The 23,688-nt window shown below is 47.9% G+C and overlaps 1 protein-coding gene across 3 annotated transcripts in view; it reads left to right on the top strand.

Annotated features, from left to right (window-relative positions):
• Positions 1 to 23,688, top strand: part of FGD1 (FYVE, RhoGEF and PH domain containing 1) — a 40,630-nt gene that overhangs the window by 5,548 nt on the left and 11,394 nt on the right. For all 3 annotated transcript variants that reach the window (XM_039224462.1, XM_039224463.1, XM_039224461.1), the window contains exons 2-8: positions 11,001 to 11,174; positions 11,483 to 11,660; positions 11,787 to 12,225; positions 13,519 to 13,608; positions 14,300 to 14,448; positions 15,792 to 15,948; positions 16,054 to 16,192. In XM_039224462.1, the coding sequence (XP_039080393.1) occupies positions 11,001 to 11,174; positions 11,483 to 11,660; positions 11,787 to 12,225; positions 13,519 to 13,608; positions 14,300 to 14,448; positions 15,792 to 15,948; positions 16,054 to 16,192 (1,326 nt within the window). The remainder of the gene's footprint in view (positions 1 to 11,000; positions 11,175 to 11,482; positions 11,661 to 11,786; positions 12,226 to 13,518; positions 13,609 to 14,299; positions 14,449 to 15,791; positions 15,949 to 16,053; positions 16,193 to 23,688) is intronic.

The raw sequence follows: 23,688 nt of genomic DNA, 5'->3' as shown, positions 1-23,688 counted from the left end.
CATGGAAAGAAGAGGGGGCTCATGACAGGAGGGGGGTGGTGGGCTCTGCTGGGGATTTTTGAAGAGCAGCAGTTTAGGATTCCAGGGGAATGTCTGGGAAAAGACCCAGACTTGGTTCAGTCAGCTGGGGCCTTCCAAACAAACACAACAAAATATAAAGACTCTGGAAAGCTGGGAAAAGGACTTCCCTGACAGGACTAAAAGAATTGCAGTTTCCAGGTTGCAGATGGTTGGCACCCCCTTCCTTGGCCTTTTCAGGTGCCTCTGCCCATGTGGGAGGGCCTGGCTGGAGCTATCTGCTTCCTCAAGGGTGAGTGGCAGCTGTGTCCCAGACAGACTCCAATCATAGCTTTCTGGGGGCCAGTTAGCTAAATGCCTTAGGCAGATGTGGAGCTGGCCAGATCCTGGGTGGGTGGGGCTAGGACCTGTCTGGAATGAGGGCAGAAAGCACCGTCTGCCATTGGCCAGCCCTGCAGAGTTATGTTCCCTCCTCTGGAGAAAGCAGACATCCTTGGATCAGTGAGTCCGGCCTCTCTGGGCTCTAATACCCAGTTCCTTGGACTTGGAAGGTATCACGTCTCCAAAAGGTGCCTCAAAACACACAGAGCTGGAGACAAGGATACAGGGCAGTAGTCTGAAGGAGTCTCAGCACTCCTGGCTCTACCATTAGTTCACTGTGCCCTAGGCTTCCTTTCCCTTCCCAGGGCCTTATTTTCCCCCATTTATAACACCGGGACCTGGTCATTGCATTTGCCTGGCAAATAATATGGTATCAATAAATACTTGGTAATAAATACTTGGCAGAAAAGGTAAAGTGAAAGGGGAGGAAGAAGGGCATTTCTTTATTCAACATACGTCTATCAAGGACCTACTATGTGCTTGGCCCTGTGCAAGGTGCTTGCTTGGTGTGCAACAAGACAGGCACAATCCTTGTGCCCATAGAGCTTCTTTCTAGCAGGGAAGATCTACATAACAAGTAATTCCAAGCACAGATGCTGCAGGAACATATAAGGAGAGGGGTAAGCAGGGAAAAGAGGGCACTTGAGTTGAGACTCCCAGGATAAATAGAAGTCCAGAGGTAAAGCAAAGCGGAAAAGCCATTCAGGCCATGGGAACAACATGTGCCAAAGCCCCAGGCGGAAGAGAGCACTTTCGAGGAACAGACAAGAGGCCATTGTGGTTGGAGGGTGGGGGTAGGGAAGTGTTCTTGAGCTGGGCCTTACTTGTCCCCAAACTCTGGAGGTTGGAGTTCATCCGGGAGACAAGGGCTACAGGAATCTGTGTTTTCATAAACTGATTGTGGTGTGGAGAATGCCTTGTAGAGAGGGTGGGAGGGAAATCAGTTAGGAAGTAAGGAAATCAGAGTGTGAAAAAGCTTCTGGACTGTGAAGCTAAGAAGGTTGAGTCTGCTAAGGCTTAGGGACTGGCTAGATGTGTAAGTTAAGGGAGAGGGAGGAGACAAAGAGAAAGCCCAGCCTCTGGCTTGGGGAACTGTGGATGGATGTGCTGCTGTTGGGATTGGGAAGGCAGGAGGAGGAGCCACTAGGGGCCGGGTATGGCTTGGGATGCAGAGTCTGAGGAGTCTGAAGACAGGGGATTGAGTTGCCAGTACCCAGCAGGCATCAGCTGTGCCCACCTGGGCCCCAGAGTTAAGGGCAGGAGGATGAGGGGCACAGGTGTGTGGCTGAGGCCCAGAGGGAATGGAAGGCTCTTCCTGGTGCTGGCAGCTGTTAGCACTCTGTGGTGCTTTCCTGTAGCCCTTGCACAGAAGGGGTTAAGTCACAGCAGGAAGGCGGTGGGAAAGGCGGGACTGGCAGGGCTGGCCCTAGGGAGCAGCAGCTGGCAAAGAAGCCCTTCCGTTTGGGCCTGCTAGGCATGCAGTAGCTGCCCACACCACTACCTTTGCCTTCACCTTCACCTTCTCTTCTCACCCCCCACCCCAGCTCCTTCCCAGTTTCCCTAGTCCTGGCCTCCCTGACTAATGCATTCCAGGTGTTGACACAGCCCCAGGGGCGGCAGGAAGTGGGGCCGGGAAGGTGTAGGTCTCCTCTTCCTGTGCATCTCCTAGGGCCTCCAGTTTCCAGGCCTCACTGGCTGTTCTGTTCTTTGGGTAATTCCTTTAGGGACCCCTGTTTGGGTCCTGAATCCTTGGTGTGGTCAGTCAGTAGCGAGAATCCCCCAGACCCAGCTCTGCAACTTCCTAGCTTTGTGTGACCTTGGGCGAGTCACTTCACCTCTCTGTGCCTCAATTTTCTCATCTGTAAAATGGGGTTATCATGCCCACCTCTGAGTGTTGTCATGAGAATTAAATGCCACAGGTAAAGAAAATCCGCAGCCCTCAGCATGACACATTATAGCCAAGTTCAACAAATATCCCTGGCCCACCCTTTTTGTTTCTGCCCCCTTGCCTCTCTGAGCCTGCATCCCTCACTGTCTCTGTCTCCCTTCTGACTTGCTCCGGTTTTACAGTTTCCCTCTCTAGCTGTCCCACTCCCTGTAGTTTTCCTGTCTTGTCCTTCCTTGTCTTTGTCCCGGTTTCTCTCTCTCTCTCTCTCTCTCTCTGCCTTTTTCTCTCATAATCTTTCTGTGTTACTAACTCTCAAATTTGACCAGGTTTCTGATGAGAGGGGAAGGGAAATGGGTGGATGTTGGGTCCCTGGGTTCACACACAGCAGGGGTCAGAGGGGCCATCCCCTAGTGGCTCTGTCCTCACAGGAAGGGAAATCCCAGCCAGCGTGGCAGCCCCAGCACTGGGTAATTACTGCCCCCAGTGCTCCCAGCTGCAGCTCCACTCCCTTCCCTTCCTGTCCTCTGAAGTCCCCAGCCCCTCCTGGGGGTGGAGCAACCACCCCCATCCTTCTCTGGCCTCAGGTCCAGAGACACTGGGAGGAGAAGGCCCTTATAGCAACCCAGCAACTGCAAGAGGGATGGGCTGCCTGTGCTCCCATGTGGCTGTGTGGTGTGTGTGTGTGTGTGTGTGTGTGCACACGCCACACACGCATGCACATGTGCCTGGTTGCCTGGCTGTTATTATCCCCAAGTGTCTGTTTTGTGTATATCTTAATGTTATTATTTCTGTATGTCTGTGTATATGTTTGAGTGTATTTGTATATATCTATGTGTGTCTTTGGGTCTGTATTTGTTGTATGTTTCTATTCGCCTGCTTGTGTGTCACCTTGGTTCTGTCTGAGCCCCTGGGAGTTTCTAGATGTTTCTGCATGTGAGTTTCTGTTTGTAGATCTCATCTGTGTGTGTGTGTTTCTGTGCCAATGCCTGTCTCCATATATCCACTATGAGTCTATATCTTGGTGGTGGTTGTGATTGGTATGTGTCTGGCAGTGGAGGGGGTGGTGTCTGCCTGTCTTTTGGCCCTTCCTGCCACTTCCTCCTGTTCTGGAATGTTTTTACAAACCCAGGACTCTTCGTTGTGCCCTCAAACATACTCTTCACCTCCCTACTCCTAGTATTCACGCCACTGCTCACTTTTCTTCCCTTGCCTGCAGGACTGTGCCCAGTCCACCTAAAACCAAAAACATACACCCCATTCTGGATGGTTGAACTTGAAAACCACCTCCTTTAGAAAGCCATTCCCACTCCCCCCTCCAAATGTGATTTCTTTCCCAACTCAGCAAACAATGGCTGAGGATGTGCTCTCTGACTCTGGACACAGACATGCTTGGGATCCAGTCCCAGTTCTAACTGTGTATCATCAGACAAGTTATTTTACTTCTCTGCATCTCAGATTTTGTGTCTATAAAATGGAGCTAATAGTACACAAGGTTGTTAGAAGGACGCCTGACAGGAAAGCATCAGCACAATGCCTGGCCCAGAGTACGTGCTTAACAAACACTTGAATCCCCATACTTTATACCCTCCACTAAAAAGTGAACACCTTGAGTTCCAGAGAGTTCTGAAAGCTCTTGCAATCCCCTGCCCTCTTCTCCAGGCACCTTGCACAGGCAAAGTGTGAACTGGACCAGGCAGAACAAAAGGCAGATTCCAGTCCAGGGAACTGCCTACAAGTATTGCATGAGCCAGCTCCCTGAGCCTCATCAGGCCCAGAAGACAGTGGGCCCTAGCAGAGGGTGAAAGAAGGGACCTCCAAGGCTGCCACCCAAGAGCCAGAACATGTCAGTTAGGGCAGGAGGTAAATGGCAGAGGTGGAAGGGGCCTTAAAGACCATCCACTTCAGATATCAGAAAGTGGTGGCCCACAAATTGAGTTTGACTCACAAATTTTGCTTGGCCTACTCACTGTTTTCAAAACTAGGGGGTTTCCCATAAAAGTTTAGATTTCTCATTCTCTTGAAATATTGGAAGATCTGAAAACACGGAGCCCTGTTACTTGCAAAGTGACAATTAGAAGGGAGGAGCTACTTTCCCTACTTCAGGGGATGCACGTGCTCTCCAGTTTACTCCACTCCTTACCATTCGCTAATGTCTTATACTGCTCCATTTTACAGAAAGATATTCATTTTCCATGAGGGTCCACACTTTACAGGAACATCCTTCACTTTACAGAAGGGGCCTCACTTTATAAGAGACTTCCTCCATTTTACAGAAGAGTCTTCTATTTGGCAGAGTCCTTCTACAAAAAGGTCTTTATAGAACTCTTCTCACTTTATAGAATGCCCCTCCATTTTGAAGAAGTCTCCTTCACTATGGAGAAGTTGCTTCCCTTTATAGAAGGGGCATTCTTTGTATCAAAGAAACCTCCCTTTTATAGAAAGTTTCTCTATTTTGCAGGAAGGAAAACTTACTTGCAAGAATGGTTCCCACTTTCCAAAAGTGCCTTCACTCTGCAAAAGGTGCCCCTTTTTTTCTGCAGAGTCCTTACATTCCAAAGACCAGTTCACTTCAGGAAAGGAAACTTCAGAGCTACCCACAGGGTTCTTGTAGAGAGCTTCCCCTGCCCTTCTCACACTTGATGGAGCATTGTGTTTGAACTTTCACAGAGATCTTCTGTCAGACCAAGCAAGATCTGGGTTAGTCTGGCCACAAAGGTGTAGGGCAACTGGGCTGGACCTCACATTCAGGTCCAGGAGGAAGGAAGGAGGAAGGTGGGAGGAAGTGGGGCCACTTTGCCTTTATCCCCTGCTTTTTTCTCAAAGTGAGGGACCCCTCTTCCCCACCAACAGAGCTGGCGTTCCAAAAGGCACTTTCTTATATGCTGTTGTTCTTTCTTCTTCCACTCCCTCTGGTCCCTTTCTCCACTCCACCCCACCCCACCCCACTCCATCCCACTCCACCCCACCACCAGGAATTCCAACTGTCCCTGGGGCCTACCTCTTAGCCTGGAGATGCTGAGATCTGGGGGCTGCAGAGAGAAGCATGCAGTGAGGGTCAGGAGGCCTGAGTGCTGGGGCCAGCTTCTACCCACTATAGCATCTCACCAGGTCCTCAAAATAAGGAACACACACATATTCTCTCTCATTTTACAGATGGGGAAATTGGGGTCCAGAGCTGTGAAGCAACTACCCAGGCCACCATGAAATTAATGGCTGAGGTCCAGTCTGAGGCCCTATTTGCTGACTTGAGATTGAGCCAAGGCTATAGCTGGGAGGTGGGAGAGAGGGTGTTGCTGGCCAGGGAGGGGGCATGCTAGCAGCGGAAATTACTAGAAAGAGGTGAGAGAGAAGCAGGGTCATTCCAGCGGAAATGGACAAATGGGCAGCCCTTATCTTCAAACAGCTAGATGGTAGACCTGCTCTACCAGGAGCCCCAAAACATGTGCTCAGAGAACGTGCCAACTAGAGGCATGCAGCAACCAGAAACAATTTTTGGAATGAATTTGCTATTTCAATGACAATAAGTTGTTATGGAAAAATTCAAAACTCTATTATACTTCCTAACACTTGTTTTACAGTTTTGTATGATTATGTTTTCAATTGAATTTGAATTGCGTGATGGGGTACCATTGTCTTTTCTTTGCCCTGATCTAAGGAGCTGTCAAGGAGAGTGGGGCTGGATTCTGTGTCCATCTCTGGCTGGGTTTGCTCGTGTTTCTTGGTGTATCAACAGCTTTGTGTTGGGTTGCAGCCTGAGACCCGTGGGTTTATTTATCTGTGTGCATAGTTTTGTGTCTTTGCAGATGTGCAGTTCTGTTGGCTTTCAAGTTTAACTCACATTGCAGTGTGGGTGGGGGCACTACCCTTACCCTCTTTGTTTCATGGACTCCCCCCAAACCAGGGGGCTGTGATTACTATCCGATTATCCAGATAAGTAAACTGAGGTCCAGTTAGATAGAGAGGCTTGCCCAGGGTCATGCAACTAGTAAGTGGGGATGTTGGGATTTAACCAGGGTCTGTGTGACTCTGGAACCAACTCTTCCTAAAGAAAGTGCCACAACACCTCAACACCACAGGTCAGTCAGTGAGAACGGTCACGCAACCCCTCTTTGGAATGGTCACTTACCACAGGTTTTAAATGATTGACCTTGTTTTTAGTAAATAAGACCAGATTCAAGGATATCCCAGAAATAATGTTGCTGTCATGAGCATTCGGGTGCCTACTGTAGGGAAATTGGGTAGAGCTCACAGCTTGCCTAAGGCTTAAATGAACAAGAGACTAGGGTGCCCTTGTTGCCAGGTGCCACCTCAGAGGCCTTGCCCTGCCTCATTCACTCTAAACCCTCCTTGACTAAGGGTGCTAAAATGTGCTCAAATAAAGTACAGGTAGATTTGAATTCCAGATCTACAACAAATGATTTTTTAGCATAGCGTAATAAAGTTTTAGTATAAGTATGCATGAGACATGCTTATACTAAGAAATTATTCATTGTTCATCTGAAATTCAAATTTAACTGGGCATTGTGTACTTTATCTGGTCACCCTGTCCCTGGCCTCTCCCTCCCCTGAGGTTCCCCAGTCCCAACATGTTGACCCCCTTGCATTTCCTGAGCCCTACCTTAGCTTTTCCTGAATGAGAGTCTCCTGTCTTTGATATTGGGAACTCCCTGAGGGTTAAGGTCGAGATTACCTTTTGGCCTGCTGAGGGCCTGTTGGGACTGTACACCCTCCACAGCAGACCTGGGACAGTGCCCAGTACTCCTGGGATGCCTAGGGTGTGCTTCTGGTCGGTGACAAGAGATATCAGAATGGCAGCAATGGTTGTGTGTGAGCACAGTGAGCCAAGCACATCACATATGGATGTGTGAACGACTCTGCGGTTCTCACTAGGTCCTCGAGGGCTGTGCATTGTCAATGTGTCTACTGGGTACATTTTCACAGAGTATTATAAGGTTTGGTGGTGTGACTTTCTGGAGGCAAGGGCTTTGTGGCCTCTGCTCTAATGGGCACTGGGATCTCTGGTAAACCCAGTGGTGGAGGGGGCAGTTCTGGTGGAGGACTTTGTCAGATGTAGAGGTGTGAGTGTGTGTGTGAGAGACAATGCTGTGGATTGTCAGCTATAAAAAATGGGCTGGAGAACACCAATGCAGGACCTAGCCAGGTGGGAATGGGATGAGGTAATGGGACGGGCTGAGGTATCCAGGAAAGGAGAAGGCATCCCTTGGGAGCTCCCCAGGGGCAGAGATGGGATTTTTCACATCCTCCAGCATGCATCTACTTGGGCTCAGAGCAGGGCTCAGAAATATTTGGGGAACTGAACTAAGTCTAGGGAAGCCAGAGAGTTCAACAGGGTCGTGAGGTGATATGGAGGCCTAGCTGAGAAGTTCCTGGTTTCCCCATGGGCAGTGAGAAGTCACAGAAGGTTCTTGTGCAGATAAGTGGCATGACCTGAGCTGGAGATCCATCTGCCCACCTGGAGGGAGCAAGATGAGCACGAGGGGACCATTGAGGGAAAACACGGGAGGGGACAGGGAAATGTAGGCAGAGGAACAGGAATGAGGAGCACTGAAACAGGAGAGGGGGGGATCTTGAACCTTCTTCCTTCAGTGAAGCCTCAGCTGGTTCCTGGCTGGGCCTTGGCTCCTGAACTGGAACCCCACTGTAATCTCCTTGCAGGTGAGCATTGAGGTATTGCACTCACTAGCCACACTGCAGTTCACGACTTTCTGAAGCACTGGGGTACACCCCTCTCCCTCCTACTTCCCCTTTTTTCCAGCAAGATTGGAGAGCAAGATTCCCTTCCCTTGGAGAGCAAGATTAAGAAAGGAGTCTAGCTCAGGACCAATCTGCTGAAACTCTGCCATTGACTTGCTGTGTGACCTTCGGCAAGTCGTTGCCCATCTTTCTGCCTTCATCTATTTAGAAACTGAGATCACAGTCCCTGCCTCTCTCTCCTAGGAATCCAGAGTGTCCCAGAATATTTGAATTTTATTGAGCCTCCCATTCTGCAGGGATGCCTGCAAGGAGGCAGAGAGAAAGGAGAGGCAGGTCCATTGGTGGGCTCCCAGGTGATGTGGATAAGAAGGAATTAGAGAATGGGCCAGAGCAGGGCTGCAAAGAATGGTATGGTTACCCTACTTCCAAGACAAGCAGTGGAACAAAGAGAGAGAAGCCCAGCCAGGGGGCCCCCAGCTGCTCTGTACAGACTTGGTAGGGAGAGCTCACCTATGGAGGCCTGCCTGCTTTGAGGTGTGGAGATGGATGCAGACAAGGGGCACTTGAAACCCCAGAACCTATGTATGTATTTGAAGGGGGTGTCTCTGCACAATGGGGTTCCTGGCTTTGCTTGCTAGATCTCTGGCCCTGTCAGCTACCCTGTCTCTCACTTTCTCTGGCCATTTGTCTCTCAAACTGTGTTTTCTCATCTACTGTCCTCCAAGTGATTCATCCTCTTCAACTCCACACCCAGGGGGAAGGCAGGGCAAGACCAGGCCGGGATGTGCTGAGCAGGGCAGGGTATGCTGCCCAGCTGAGCTGAGAGGAGCACCTCCTCCCTCCCAGTCAGGGTCCTGCCTGTTCAAGTGGGAAAGGAAGTAAGGAAACTGCACCCAAGTCAAGGTACTGGGTGGAGGAGTGGGGCTCTGCCTGGAGTCTGGGGCACCATGTTCCTTCAGGGCTGGGAGGGGACAATAGCCAGAGTCCCCTGGGGCCTACCTGGCTAGACTGTGGCCAGAGTAGGGCCCAGGACCCAGGGAAGGTGCTGGAACACTGTGGGTTGGGCTATTCCTTCCCTCCAGGACTGGGAGACCCAAAATTCCTGTGGCTCCTTTTGCCTATGTGACCATATAGGTTGTCTCTGCATGTTATAGCTGATGTTTTTGCAACAGGGGGTACATGTAATACCAGGACCACTTACCCAGTAGGCACATGTCAAGTGTGTATGTATGCCTGAGGCCCTAAGACCCAAGGACACCATGGACATGTTTGTTTCATGAGTATGACATAGTAAATTAGGGCACATGTCTGTGATTGTGTACCTGTGTTTCTGGGTACATGGTGGTGTGTGATTTTATGATGTTATCCCATTGTGTGAGGCAATATCTAACATGGCATAATGACCCTGCATGGCTATAGTCTTGATGACTGTGTGAATCATTTGCAAGTGTGTGAACCATTTGCAGGTGTGTGAACCTGCGACACCATATTATGGCATGTGTCACACTCTGTGGCCCTGCAACTGTGAGACATGGTATAAATTACACTGTATATCTTTGTGACTCAGTGTAAACATATTTGAGGAGTATATATGATGGTAAGTGGCTGGGCAATTATTGTATGAAACTGTATAAAATGAGAGGCTTGCCACTGTGTGACTCTTTGTAACTGTGCATGACTCTGTTTGCTGGGTGTACGTGATACTGTGGGGCTGTGTGGTAATGTGTGAGGTTGTGACTATGGGTCTTTATGACTGTGTGCGACCAGGCTTTCAGAAGCATGATGGCATGTGATTAGATATTTGAATTTGTGTGGCCCTGCAGTTGTGTGAAACAGTCTAAATCACACCATGTGTTTCTGTAACTGAGTGGACACTTTTGTGATTGGTGATGTGTCAGACTATATACACAGGAGAACAGACCCTGTGGGTGTGATAGGCTATGTGGCTATGGCACAGCAAAACCAACACCACGTGTGGGGGTGGGAGCTCTTGACTGCCACTCACTATCTTGTTCTCACGCCTGTTTGCCTGCATCCTTCCCTACACCGTGGCCTTTCATTGGCTTCCTTCCGTCCACAGGATGGTCACCTGGCTCCTCAGCCTGCCTCCAGGGCTTGTCCTCTCTGCTCTGCCCACCACCCCCACCCCACCCCACCCCACCCCACCCCACCCCACCTCCACACTGACTTCTCTGTCATATACCCTCTACAAAACTCCCCGCCTAGCCAGGCCCACCTGAGCCCCATACTCCTTCCCTCGAGACAGGTCATCCTGGAGAGTCCCTCATTGTCTCCCAGACAGAATCTTCTCTCCCAAAAGTAACCACATCTTCCCTAGGGCCAAAGACAGCGGTGGATTGAGGGAAGCCCACAGTGAGGGAAGATGTGACAGTGCAAAAAAAAGGCCTCCCTTTTTCTGAATTTGTTGCCTGCTGTTTTAAAACTGTTCCTGTGACCTGAATGCTGAGTTCTTTGTGTGTGATTATGCATGGGTGTGGAAGCAGAGGTGGGTAGCACAGATTAGCGAGAGGCTGGGATTTTAAGAAGCAAAACTTTTGCTCATGAAATACAATTTTGTCATAGCATGCTTAGCTGTATAAAATTGTAGACAAGGAAGTCCGGATATTCTCAGGACCTTAAGTAAGAGGGTGAAGAGCAGTTTAGGCTCAGCATACTCACTGTTACTATATAAACAAGGGCTGCAAACACGTACACAAATTGTAGCCTGGTTAAACTCCCTAGTAATAATGCCTGCTACCATGCAAGGAATCAGTGTATGGATCACAAAGAACTCTTGTCTATTATGAAAACAGCCAGCCACAGCCCTGAGCCTGGGTCCCCATCTGAGGGCTGTGGTAGGGGCCTCCCAGAAAGGCAGTGTGCCCAAGAAAGGGGCTCAGGGAAACCCAATACCCCAATACCTGCTAAGACATACAAGTCTCCAGGCTCCTTTAGGATAACATCAATTGCTTCACACCCAGGTTCTCCTTTTCTGCAGGGCTGCACCAGGGAAACCGAATCCTGGTTAAAAGTTTGTCCCTTGACCCTGGCCAGAGCCTTGAACCTCATCCAGAAGGTCCCCAGCGGCTTCGCTCAGACCCAGGCCCCCCCACTGAAACCCCCAGCCAGCGTCCTTCACCACTGAAGCGGACACCAGGCCCAAAGCCACAAGGTAAGTGGTTCCAGAGAGGGGCAGAGAAATGGCCCAGGGGAGGAGATAATGGAGAGGAAAGGTTGGCCAGTGGCAGAGGAGAGGGCTCCTTACAAGGATCGGAAGCACCGTGGTCTAGGAGCTGAAGGCTGTGGCCTGACACTAATACGTACATACTGGTGTCTTGCCTCAGGCCTGCTCTGTACCTGTCTTGGGCAAAGGTGCAGACTAGGAGTTTGTGGAGGGTTTTGTGGCCTGGCTATGACAGCTACATCTAAACTCAGCTCATTGGGATCTCCCCTCTCTCTTTTCCCTCTCCGTTTCTCCAGTCCCCCCAAAGCCCAGCTATCTGCAGATGCCCCGGATGCCCCCACAACCTGAGCCCATTCCCCCTCCACCATCACGCCCACTGCCTGCAGACCCCCGAGTGGCCAAGGGCCTGGCCCCCAGGGTGGAGGCCAGCCCCAGTTCTGCAGCGGTATCCTCACTGATTGAAAAATTCGAAAGGTAAGTCTGATCCCTGAGGGACCCTGTGGGGCTGAGGGTGGACCTGGGACAGGAAGGACAGCTTTAAGACAAGACTCTCAGCCAAGCTCATACCCTGCCTCCATGTGTGTCCACCACCCACCTCAGAGAGCCTGTGATTGTCGCCTCGGATAGGCCAGCCCCTGGCCCCAGCCCAGGTCCCACAGAGCCAGCCATGTTGCCACAGCCACTCCCACAGCCACCAGTGCCCCAGCTTCCTGAGGGTGAGGCCTCCCGCTGCCTGTTCCTGCTGGCTCCTGGGCCCCGGGATGGCGAGAAGGTGCCCAACCGGGACAGCGGCATTGACAGCATCAGCTCGCCATCCAACAGTGAGGAGACCTGCTTCGTCAGTGATGACGGGCCCCCCAGCCACAGCCTCTGTCCTGGGCCCCCTGCCCTGGCCAGTGTCCCTGTTGCTTTGGCTGACCCCCACCGGCCCGGCTCCCAGGAGGTTGATAGTGACCTGGAGGAGGAGGATGACGAGGAGGAGGATGAGAAGGACAGAGAAATCCCAGTGCCCCCGATGGAGAGACAGGAGTCTGTGGAGGTACTGACCCATGCTCACCGAGTGGCAGGACCGTGTGGAAAAACCAGGAGCCTGGCTTTTACACTTGGTTCTTCCCCAGCTCATTATTTCTCAAAACAGGGCATTGTTTCCACTTTGGATGTTTGGCTTCCCTGGTCTCCTGGTACTAAATATCAGTAGCAAACCCATATCTACCCGCCCCCCCCCGCACCTGCTTCACTGTAACTACCAACATGACCATGCACAGTTCCAAATGACCACTGAGAAAATTATACTACCCTCATCAGAGAACCACTAGCTGTACCTGTTTTTCCATCTTGAAGATGAGCATTTTAGTTGGGAATCCTTAAAGCCCTGTTCCAGCTGGAAAATCCCAAGACTCAGTAGCTATGTGACATTGGGCAAATCTCCACACCCCTATGACAAGCCTCAGTTTCCTTATTTGTAAAATGGAAAGTACTCCTATCCAGAGAGACTTCCTGGCAGCTGGCCTCCAGAGGAGCATAAGAGCTAGAGCCCCTCCTGCCCAAACAACCTGGGACTGTAGTAATGAAGGCTCTTGGCAGCAGGAAATTGTTTCTGTGCCCCCACAGCCTACAGCTGCTTTCAGAGGCATCCTTGCACTTAAGTTAGGTTGTAGCCAGAACACCTTCTTCACCAGAAGCCAGCCCAAATGTAGGGCCTGAGGCCAGGAACTCAGCAAATTTGTTCAATGAATTGGAAACTGGGCCAACAGGCAATGAGTTTCATATATTCTGGTACTTTCGTGTTTTCTTCACATTCCAGGTACTCAGCAAACTTTTGCTGACAGTGAACTGAGTGGGTGAATAAATAACACGTATAGACTACTTAATCTGTGGTCTGCTATGTTTTACTTATATTAAATCATTTAATTATCTCAATTGCAAATGAACTTAGGTCCTATCACTATCAGTATATGTAGATGAGAAGACTCAGATACTGAGCAGTTACACAACTAATGCAAGCTAATGAATGGCAGAGCTAGGATTTGAACCCAGGAAGTCTGACTTCCTGGCCCACACTGCATTATGCTAAATGGATAGAGAGAGCAGATGACTCGGTGCATGAGTGGCCAAGTGAGAGAGTGCGTACTATCAGAATTGAGGAGTGGCCTTTATGGTACACTGGGGAGTCAGATATGAAGTTGGGAGGCTTGTGGGTCTAGAGATGGGGGTTGGGATTATCCAAGGGTAGCATTGGGCTTAGAGTAGCATTTGAGCTCTTTAGAGAATTCTGAGGGTGCGATTTAGGTTACAGGATGACGGATGAGTGGTTGCTTCTTCTCCTTTCCAGTTGACCGTGCAGCAGAAGGTATTCCACATTGCCAATGAGCTCCTGCAAACTGAGAAGGCCTATGTTTCCAGGCTCCATCTCCTGGATCAGGTGAATGGCCCCTCAGAGATCCCAGGGCCCCAGGACCTGGTAGGTGGGTGCCACGGAGGAAGTAATAGGGCCTGAGCTCAATTACCATTACCAATCTAGAGTTGGTAAGACCCCTTTCTGACCTTGACCCTCATCCTGTCTCTCAAGTCAATGTTGATTATGACTCCAAGCTTGATCTTTGTACCAACCCTCATTCCTAACTTTGGGTGGGTACATCAACCCTGACTGCAACTCTTACCTAGATCCTAAAGTTACCCCAGCTGTAAACCAGACCCTGAACTTCATTCTAATCCTGGCCCTATTTCTGACCCAAATCCACTAGAATCCCTAAGGGTAGGAACTTTTGCTTGCTTTATTCACTGTGTTATCCCAGCCACTACAACAGTGCCTGGCACACAGTAAGCATTCACAAATACATGTTAAATGAATGGATCTGACCCTGAACCTAATTCTTGATCCTGCTCCTGACTTCTCATTGTGCCAATGCCTACTTCCAGGTCCTAAACTCGATAACCTGAAATCCAACCCGACACTTAAGCCTAGCTCCATTCCCTCTCCTCAGTCTCAAGACCAATGCAAATCCCAAAGCTCCACAGAGCTAACCACAAACGCTGCCCTCACCTACAAGATGCCCCTTCCCCAGCCAAGCCTCAGGCCCAGCTGGGCTGAACACTCCTGCCCTGCCCCACAGGTATTCTGTGCCCGGCTACTGGAAGAAGCTCGGAACCGCAGTTCCTTCCCTGCTGATGTTGTCCATGGCATCTTCTCTAACATCTGCTCCATCTATTGCTTCCACCAACAGTTCCTGCTGCCTGAGCTAGAAAAGCGCATGGAGGAATGGTGAGGGGCCCCAGATCTAGGCTGCCTGCCCTCCTGTCCACCTGCCTGCTAAGCCCAGGCCACGTGTGTGTACTAGAGTTCATTCCTGCCTGTTCTCTCCTCTTACCGCCTTTCACAAAGACAATGAGACCAAAGTTCTGCCCTCTGTGCCCTCCCAATCTAATATGAAACACAGACCAGGACTCAGAAAATTATAACCGCATAGCCCTTAAGAGTATGAGGTTAGGAGCCACATTGGCTGGGTTCAAATCCCAGCTCTGGCATTTGCTAGGCTTTGTGATATTAAGTAAGTTTCTTAAATTATTGTGGTTCAGTTTCCTCATCTATATAATGAGGATAATAATAATAGCCTACCTTGTAGGGTTGTTTTAAGGATTTAAATGAGTTGACACATGTCGAGAGCTTAGAACAGAATACTGTATACAATACGCGCTCAATGTGAGCTGTTGTTTTTTTATCAGACCTATGATAGAGCTGAGAATGGGAGGCTGTAGGAATCCAGATAAATGAATCAAACCAGTCTGGGGTTAGAGAAGGATTCAAGGAAGAGGTGATTCCTGAGCTGAGTCCTGAGATAGAAGGGCAGAGTTTGTAGGCAGTCTCCCAGCCACCAGGCTCTCTTCTTCCAATCCATCTTTTAGAGTCTACACCACCTTCCATAATGGTCTTCCTAAACAATCAGACCATGTTACTTCCTGCTAAAATCATCTCCATGCTCCCCACACCCACAGGATAAAGTGTTTCCCCCCTCACCAGACTGTAACCATGGAGGGCTGGCATGAAGCCAGTTCCTATATCTCCCCAACCAACTTTTACCCCTGAGGGATAGACCAGGCCTGGTTATTGTGTGTCAACCAGCAGACTGTGACCAGTGAGGGCTAAGACCAGCTCCCTCAGCAGACTGTGACTCCTGAGGAGTATGACTAGGCCTGTTCACTTTGCCTCACCTACCAGACAGTGACCCTGTTGGGGCTTGGCTTAAGTATGACTCATTTGTGTCTTCAGAATCATCCAGCATAAGGCTAGGCACAGAATCAATAACAAGTATATGAAATGACCCTTGCAGTGAGGTCTGGGCAGGCATTCCAGGACATACTATTCCTGGTACTTGTGAAGGGCAGAAGGTAGGTGGTAGCCTGGGCCATGGTCTCAGGTCAAGCTGAGCCTTTTGGCCTAACTGGCCTATAACATAAGCAGCAATTCCTGAAGAGCAGACTGGCTAAGAAGCAGATTTCCAGGAATGAGATGAGAGTAGCTTGCCTGGAGCTAGAGATCTAGAACCCAGGGAGAATTCTGGGGAACAAGGATTAGCAGGACCATGCCAGCCCCTGCTTCCACCCCAGGGACCGCTACCCACGCATCGGAGACATCCTACAGAAGCTGGCACCCTTCCTAAAGATGTATGGCGAGTATGTGAAGAACTTTGACCGGGCTGTGGAGCTGGTCAACACCTGGACAGAGCGCTCCACCCAGTTTAAAGTAATCATCCATGAAGTGCAGGTAAGCAGTGAAGCTGGATAGGGCAGACTGGGGAGGAGAGGTCTGCAGGGACCCAGTGAGAGGTCTATGGCCAGATCTGAGTCCCTCTGCTTCTGCCTGTCACAGAAGGAGGAAGCCTGTGGCAACCTGACATTGCAGCACCACATGCTGGAACCTGTGCAACGCATTCCCCGCTATGAGCTGCTTCTCAAGGACTATCTGTTAAAGCTGCCCCATGGCTCCCCGGACAGCAAGGACGCCCAAAGTGAGTGCACACATCTGGGCCCTGCCCCCACCTCATCCCCCAAAACTTAACTCACAGGGTAAGCCTTCCATTGCCACATAATTGAGATCCAAGAACAGGGTCTCCAAACTGAAAGGCCCACATTGAGGCTCTGGAGTAAGACCCCAGGATGAACCTCCAGGTCAAGATCTCTCCCTAAGTACCCAGAAAGAACATTCAGGAGTCCCCTGGTCTGAAGTCCCCATCTGGAACCCCGGAATTTGAAAAGCATGCCCAGAATGATCCCCTAGAGGGAGCCATCTGTTTTCTAGGCCAAGACCCCAAGGTTGACCCCTAGACTCAGGCTGAAATGAAGTTGTGCCAAGTCCAAAATGAAACTGAGCCTGAACCCCCAGGAACTGAGCTACCAGGCCAGGAGCCCAGACTGACCTCTCAAGCCAAGCCTTCTTTACTGAATCTCCACAGCTGAGCTCCCCATGAAGAGATTTATCTCATCACGCTCCTGACTTTCCATCCTCTAGATTTAGAGCTCCACTCTGTCACTAGCCACTACCTAGAATGAACCTCCCAAAGGAACCTCCCAAGTCTGATCAGAGCCCTACAGAACCACCTCTTCAAAACCGAGCACCCCAGACTGAACCCTATATTTTCTGCCTCCAAGATTTGGATCTCTAGGCTGAGATGCTGCCTCTTCAGACTGAGTCCTCACACATTGAACTACTAGAAAAGTATTTCATTCTGATTCCTCCAGTATGAGCCCCCCCTACTAGGGTCACTCCTCTAAGACTGCTCCCCAGAGTCTCCCCAACTTTCTCTCCCAGACTGTTATTTCCATTCTTTCCTTCATTAATGTAGCAGCTACTTACCAAGTACCTTGGTTCTGTGCATTGTCATGGGCACAGGGAATACGGAAGTGAATAAGACAGACAGCAGACAATAAACAGAAGTGACAAATACACAAGAGGACATTAGAAGGTGCTGCATGTAATTCAGAGAATAAGAGGGTGATATGATAGCGCCTGGGGGGCTTAGTTTAGTTTGGGTGGCTTTTCTGAATAGAAGATATTTGAGTCAGACCTGAATGACAAGAAGAAGGGAGCCATGTGTGGATTGGGGAGGAGCATATTCCAGGCAGAAGCAACAGCAGGTGCTGTGTTCCTAGGGGGAAGGGGGCAGCAGCTTGCATATGTCTGGACCAGCAAGAGGGCCAGTGTGACCTGAACATGACAAGTGAGGGTAGAACAGTAGAAGTAGGGTTGGAGACTTTACAGGCCAAGATAAGGAGGTAGGTTTTATTCTGAGTGTGGTGGTTATCCATGAGAATATTTTGATCAGGATTACTTGGGAAGCAAGAGAGGGAGCTGAGACACCAGTTGGAAGCCTTTGCAATAATCTAAGTGAGAAAAGTTAGCTTGGATGAGGATAGTAGCAGTGGAAGTAGTGATAAATGGTTGGATTCACGATATGATATATTTGGAAGCAGGACCAAAAGAACTAGGATCTAATGGGTGTGAGGCTTGGGAGAAAGAGTCAAGAATTACTTGTAGATTTTTGGCTAGTGGTGATGGTTCTTGAGATGAGTTTAGGAGGTCAGTTTTGGGCATGTTCAAAATGAGCTGCCAGTTAGGCAGTTAGATGAGTCTTGAATCTCAGGGAGAGAGATTTGGATATAACTGGCTCATGGACAGTATTCAAAACTGTGAGGCTGGCTATGATCACCAAAAGAGTGAATGTAAATGTTAAAGAAATGGGGGAGGGCAAGGACAAAGCTGAGGAAGGTAGAATCAGCAAAGGACTTAAGAAGGAGCAGCCCTAAAGGTAGGAGTAAAGTTAGGTAAGTGTTGGGTCCTAGAAGCCATGAGTCAAGAGCAGAGAATTGTGTCCACTGCTGTGTCTGCTTTCCAAACTGAGTCCCTTCCATTCCACCAGATAAAACACTTTGCTACCAAGCATGGACCTCTAGAAAGAGCTAGAACTCTGGGAAGTTTGACAGCCAAACTCTACAGACGTCTGCAGACTAAGTGCCTCAATCCTCTCCCCAAATGAGAGCCCCACTGAAGTGCCAGGATGGGATACATAACCTAAACCTCTAGAAAAAGCCTTCTAGACTGATTCCCTGGGAGTAGTTCCATGGGCTGACATCTCCAACCTGAACCCTCAGGCTGAATCCAGTATGGGGTCCCAGTTATATGACCCCACGCTGGTTTCCCCAAACTAAGTTCTGGGCCTCCAGAACGTTCTCCCCACCTTGAGCTCTGTGAGCGAGTTCCCAGTCAGAGCCCTCAGCCTGAGGTCCCACAGGGAGATTTCCGCTATGGAAAGAACTTCCCAGTCTGCTCTCCATGGGCCACCATTCTATAAACAGGTATTGCCAAACTTAGCACCCTTTATTAATCCCCCCATTTACCATCCCTCAGACTGAGCCCAAAAGATGGACTCTTTTGTCAGAGACTGATCCATGCCACAGACTGAGACCACCAGGCCCTCAGACTGGATTTCTACAGTTCCCCCGTGTGAACTCCAGAGGGATTCCAGAGCTTAATAGCTGCCCAGTCTGAGCTCTAAACAGAGACTCCAAATTGTGTTCTCTCTAACCCAAATCCCCCAGGCTGAGGACCCCTATTTTCTATCCCCTTCACTGAACCTTTAGACTAATGCTAGATTTCCCCTCTAAATTACATTACCCATGCTCCAAGTTTGATCGTTCCCAGTCTCAGTTCCCAGACTGATTCTCCCCAGACAGCCCCCCATTTTCCTCATCCCAGCTTTGGATTCACAGATTGAGATTCCCAGGCTGAGCCCTTCAGAATGAGGTCTCCAGACTGGGCCTCCTACTGAGATCCAAAAAGGACACCTCACTGGCACACTGAGTCTCTACACTTGATAACCTTCCAAGTGGGATCCCCAGAAGAAGCCTCCTGTATCATTTCTCCCCTCAGAGCCCATGAATTCTACATAACTGCATATCTACATTGAGCTTGCAGGACTGAGTTCTGTGATTTTATTTCTACACTGGAACCCTAGTATGACATTTCCAAACTGAAATTCCGCAAATGAGCTCCCTGGACTGAACCCCCAAATGAGTTCCCAGTGTAATCTTCCTAAACTGGGCACCAGATAGACTCCCTTTTACCAACTTTGTGTCCCTGGGCAAGCTGATCAGTCTCAATTTTCTCATGTGTAGAAGGGGGATGATAATGATACCTCCCTCATAAAGTTGTTTTGAGGATAGATGAGATAATCCGGGTAAAGCTGTTAGCACAGTGCCTAGCACATGGTAAAGGCTCAATAAATGATAGCAGTTTTTATTACTGAATGCCCTGGCTGATGCCCTCCACACTGAATGCCCATAAAGTCTCCCAGATTTGAGTTCACCTAACTTAGGTTCCTGTTTTGTACCAATTTTAACCTTATCTGAGTCCCCAGAACTAACATCAGAGCTTGAGCTTGCCCAGCTGAGCTCCCCACATTGAGCCCAAAGATGAACACCCGCCCCCCCCACACACACTGAAAGAACTTCCCAGTGTAGCTTTCTGAGCCATTAAGAATGAGAATCTCTGGAAGCCAGTCCAAGATATGCTCACTAAGCTACTCGGGCCAAGATTTTAAGCTAACCTCCTAATTTTTTACCCCTCAGACTAAAATCCCCAGGAAAAGCCCCACAAAGTGCCTCAAGGCCTAAGCCCCACCGAATCATATCTCTGGTTCCCTAGACTGACTCCCCCACTTTCTGCTTCCCAGACTAAACTCTGGAACCTGGACCCTAGGCTGGGTTTCTCAAATCAGCCCAACTGAAACTGCTGGCCTGCGCTGTCTACCCTGAGCCCAAGACTGAACTCCAAACCCAGACTACCAAAGCCCCGCCAAAGCTTCTAGACCAAGCCTCCACACTAAGCTCCCCAAACTACACTTCCTAGACTTGAACCCTCAAACGAAATCCTTGACTGACATCCCTACACTGAACCCCCAGACAGAGGCTACACACACTGGACCGCTGGCAATGTCAGTTTGGACTTCACATAAGATATATCTAGACTGAGTTCCTGATAGCAAAGCCTCTAGTCTTAGCCCAGTAGCCTGTGCAGGTCTAAGCTTGAATGCCCACAGCTTGCTGGAGTCTTCTTGTCCCTTCCCTGGGTGCCTCCTACTTCTTCCACCCGACATGCTCCCTGCCCTGGGGTGGGGGAGATGCAGAATGTGTGGGAGAAAGGGTAGGTGGTGGCAGAGCAGCTCCAGCTCTGATGTCAATTCAGTTGCTTCCCAGGTAGACAACCTAAGGCCACCACCTCTTCTCTCTGTTTCCTCATTTTGGAAAAACAGGGCACAATCACACCTATCTTACAGAGTTGTTGTGGGGATCGAAAGGAGCTAATTTATGCAGAGCATCTGCTGTGAAGCCCTGGAGAGGGTGGCAGGACCCTGGCCCCATCCTTGGGAGCTCCTAGTCTACTAAGGGATGAAAATTTGTAAATGCATCATGAATATGCAGTATGGCTAATAGAGGGGAGCAAAGAGGAATGTGAGAACCCAGACAGGGTCCCAACCCGCCTGGGAAATCAGGTCGGGTTTACTGGAGGAAGAAAGCTGAATCCAGAAGACTGTGCTGCAGTTAGCCAGCTGAAGCAAGACAGGACATGTTTAGGGAGGTGCAAGTGGAGTAAGTTGGAGAGGTCAGCAGAAGCCAGATCTCCAAGGGCTTTCAATGCCAGGCTAAAGGGCTGGGTCTTTACTCTGCAAATATAGGGGGGGAGGAGGGCCATTGACAGATTTAAGCAGAAGAGTGACAGCAAGTTGTATGTGAGAAAGACCCTCTGGCAGCAGGGGTTGAAGAGGGGTTGGAGATGGGATACTCCAGAAAGGCCTGACAAGGGCTACAGATCTTCAGAACCTAAGACTTGGTCACAGAGGGAGAGCCTCCTAGAAAAGCAAGATTTGGTTTGCCCCTTCAGATGCACCTGTACTCCTCCATCTCAGGTATATTTTCTAATGGAAAAATCCAGCACCATATAGACAAGAGTGGAGTGCAGTATAGCTGTAGCAGGCCCTCAAGTGCGGGGAGGATTCGTTACTGTGTTTGGATGTATAGGGACTTACTCCAAGTGTTTTTTTTTTCCCCCTGATTATTCCTGGTCACTGTAGGAAATATGGCAATTACAGGAAAGATGAAAGAGGAAGGGAAAAAGATAACCTGTGATAAAAGCCCCCATGGAATAAGCATGATGAACATTTTGAAATATATTCTTTCTGGTGTTTTTATACACATATATTTGCAAAATCAAGATCACGCAGTATATACAAGTTGGTATCCTTTTCTTAAAATATCCTAAGCATTTCACAAATTATAAGCATCACTTGTAAAGGTTGTTTAGTATTCCATTATATGAGTGCACATTTATTTATTTAACTGAACCCCTACAATTGGACATTTTTATTTCCGGTCAACACTGTTGTAAAAACCACTGCAATGAAAGTGTATTTGTATGTAGAACATGTATTTTTTATTTATTGAATTTTTATTTTAATTCTAGTATAGTTAACATACAGTGTTATATTAGTTTCAGGTATACAATATAGTGATTCAGCAACTTTATACATCACCAAGTACTCATCAAAACAAGTGCATTCCTTAATCCCCATCACCTATATAACCCATCCCCCACCCTAAAGTAACCATCAGTTCATTCTTTATCATTAGAAGTCTGTTTCTTGATTTGTCTCTCTCTCTTATTTTTTCCCTTTGCTTATTTGTTTTGTTACTTAAACTTCACATATGAGTGAAATCATATATTTGTCTTTCTCCGACTCACTTATTTCATTTAGTATTATACCCTCTACCTCCATCTATGTCATTACAAATGGCAAGGTTTCATTCTTTTTATGGCTGAATAATATTCCATTGTATATAAATATCACACCTTCTTTATCTATTCAATTATCTGTGGACACTTGGACCACTTTCATAATTTGGCTATCGTAAATAATGCTGCTATAAACATCAGCATGCATGTATCACTTTGAATTGCTGTTTTTGTATTTCTTGGGTAACTACTTAGTAGTGCACTTACTGTATCATAGGGTAGTTCTATTTTTAACTTTTTGAAGAACCTCCATATTGTTTTCCACAATAGCTGCATCAGTTTGCATTCTCACCAACAGTGCACAAGGGTTCCCTTTTTTCCACCTCCTCACCAACATTTGTTGTTTCTTGTGTTTTGATTTTAGTCATTCTGACAGGTGTGAGGTGGTATCTCATTGTGGTTTTGATCTGCATTTCCTTGGTAATCAGTGATGTTGAGCATCTTTTCATGTGTCTGTTGGGCTTCTTTATGACTTCTTTAGAGAAATGTCTGTTCATGTCTTCTGCCCATTTTTTAATTGGATCATTTGGTTTTGAGGTGTTGAGTTGTATCAGTTCTTTTTGTATTTTGGATACTAACCCTTTTACAAATATTTAATTTGCAAATATATTCTTCCATTTAGTAAACTGTATTTTAGTTTTGTTGATTGTTTCTTTTGCTGTGCAGAAGCTTTTTGTTTTGATATAGTCCCAATAGTTTATTTTTGTTTTTGCTTCTCTTACCGCAGGAGACATATCTAGTAAGAAGTTGCTATGGCCAATGTCAGAGAAATTACTTGTTATGCTCTCTTCCAGGATTTTTATGGCTTCAGGTCTTCCATTAAGTCTGTACTCCATTTTGAACTTATTCTTGTGTATGGTGTAAAGAAATTGTCTAGTTTTATTCTTTTGCATGTGGCTGTTCAGTTTTCCCAACACTGTTTGTTGAAGGGACTGTCTTTCCATTGCATATTCTTTCCTACTTTGATCAATGGTTAATTGACCATTTAATTGTGGATTTATTTTTGGGTTTTCTATTCTGTTCCATTGATCTATGTGTCTATTTTTGTGCCAGTACCATATTGTTTTGATTACTACAGCTTGGTAATATAATTTGAAGTCTGGAATTGTGATACCTCCATTTTGTTTTTCTTTTTCAAGATTGTTTTAGTTATTTGGGGTCTTTTGTGGTTCCATACATATTTAGGATTGTTTGTTCTAACTCTGTGAAAAATGCTGGTGGTATTTTGAAAGGGATTGCATTAAATGTGTAGATTGCTTTGAGTAGTATAGCCATTTAAACAATGTTTGTTCTTCCAATTCATGAGCATGGAATGTCTTTCCATTTATTTGTGTCATGTTCACTTTCTTTTTTCTTTTATATATTTTTCAGAGTACAGGTCTTTCACTTCTTTGGTTAAGTTTATTCTTAGGTACTTTATTATTTTTAGTGCAATTGTAAGTGGAATTGTTTTCTTAATTTCTCTTTCTGTTTTTTCATTATTAGTAATATAGAAATGCAACATATTTCTGTACATTGATTTTATATCCTGTGACTTCATTGAATTTGTCAGTTCTAATACTTTTTGGGTGGAGTCTTTCATATTTTCTAGATATAGTATCATGTCATCTGCAGATAGTGAAAATTTTCTTTCTTCCTTACCAATTTAGATGCCTTTTA

This window comes from Hyaena hyaena, unplaced genomic scaffold (genome assembly GCF_003009895.1).
Source record: "Hyaena hyaena isolate Hyena2069 unplaced genomic scaffold, ASM300989v1 scaffold_1630, whole genome shotgun sequence".
NCBI classification, from domain to species: domain Eukaryota; kingdom Metazoa; phylum Chordata; class Mammalia; order Carnivora; family Hyaenidae; genus Hyaena; species Hyaena hyaena.
Note: the sequence above shows the minus strand (reverse complement) of the source record. Positions and strands in the feature narration are given on the sequence as shown.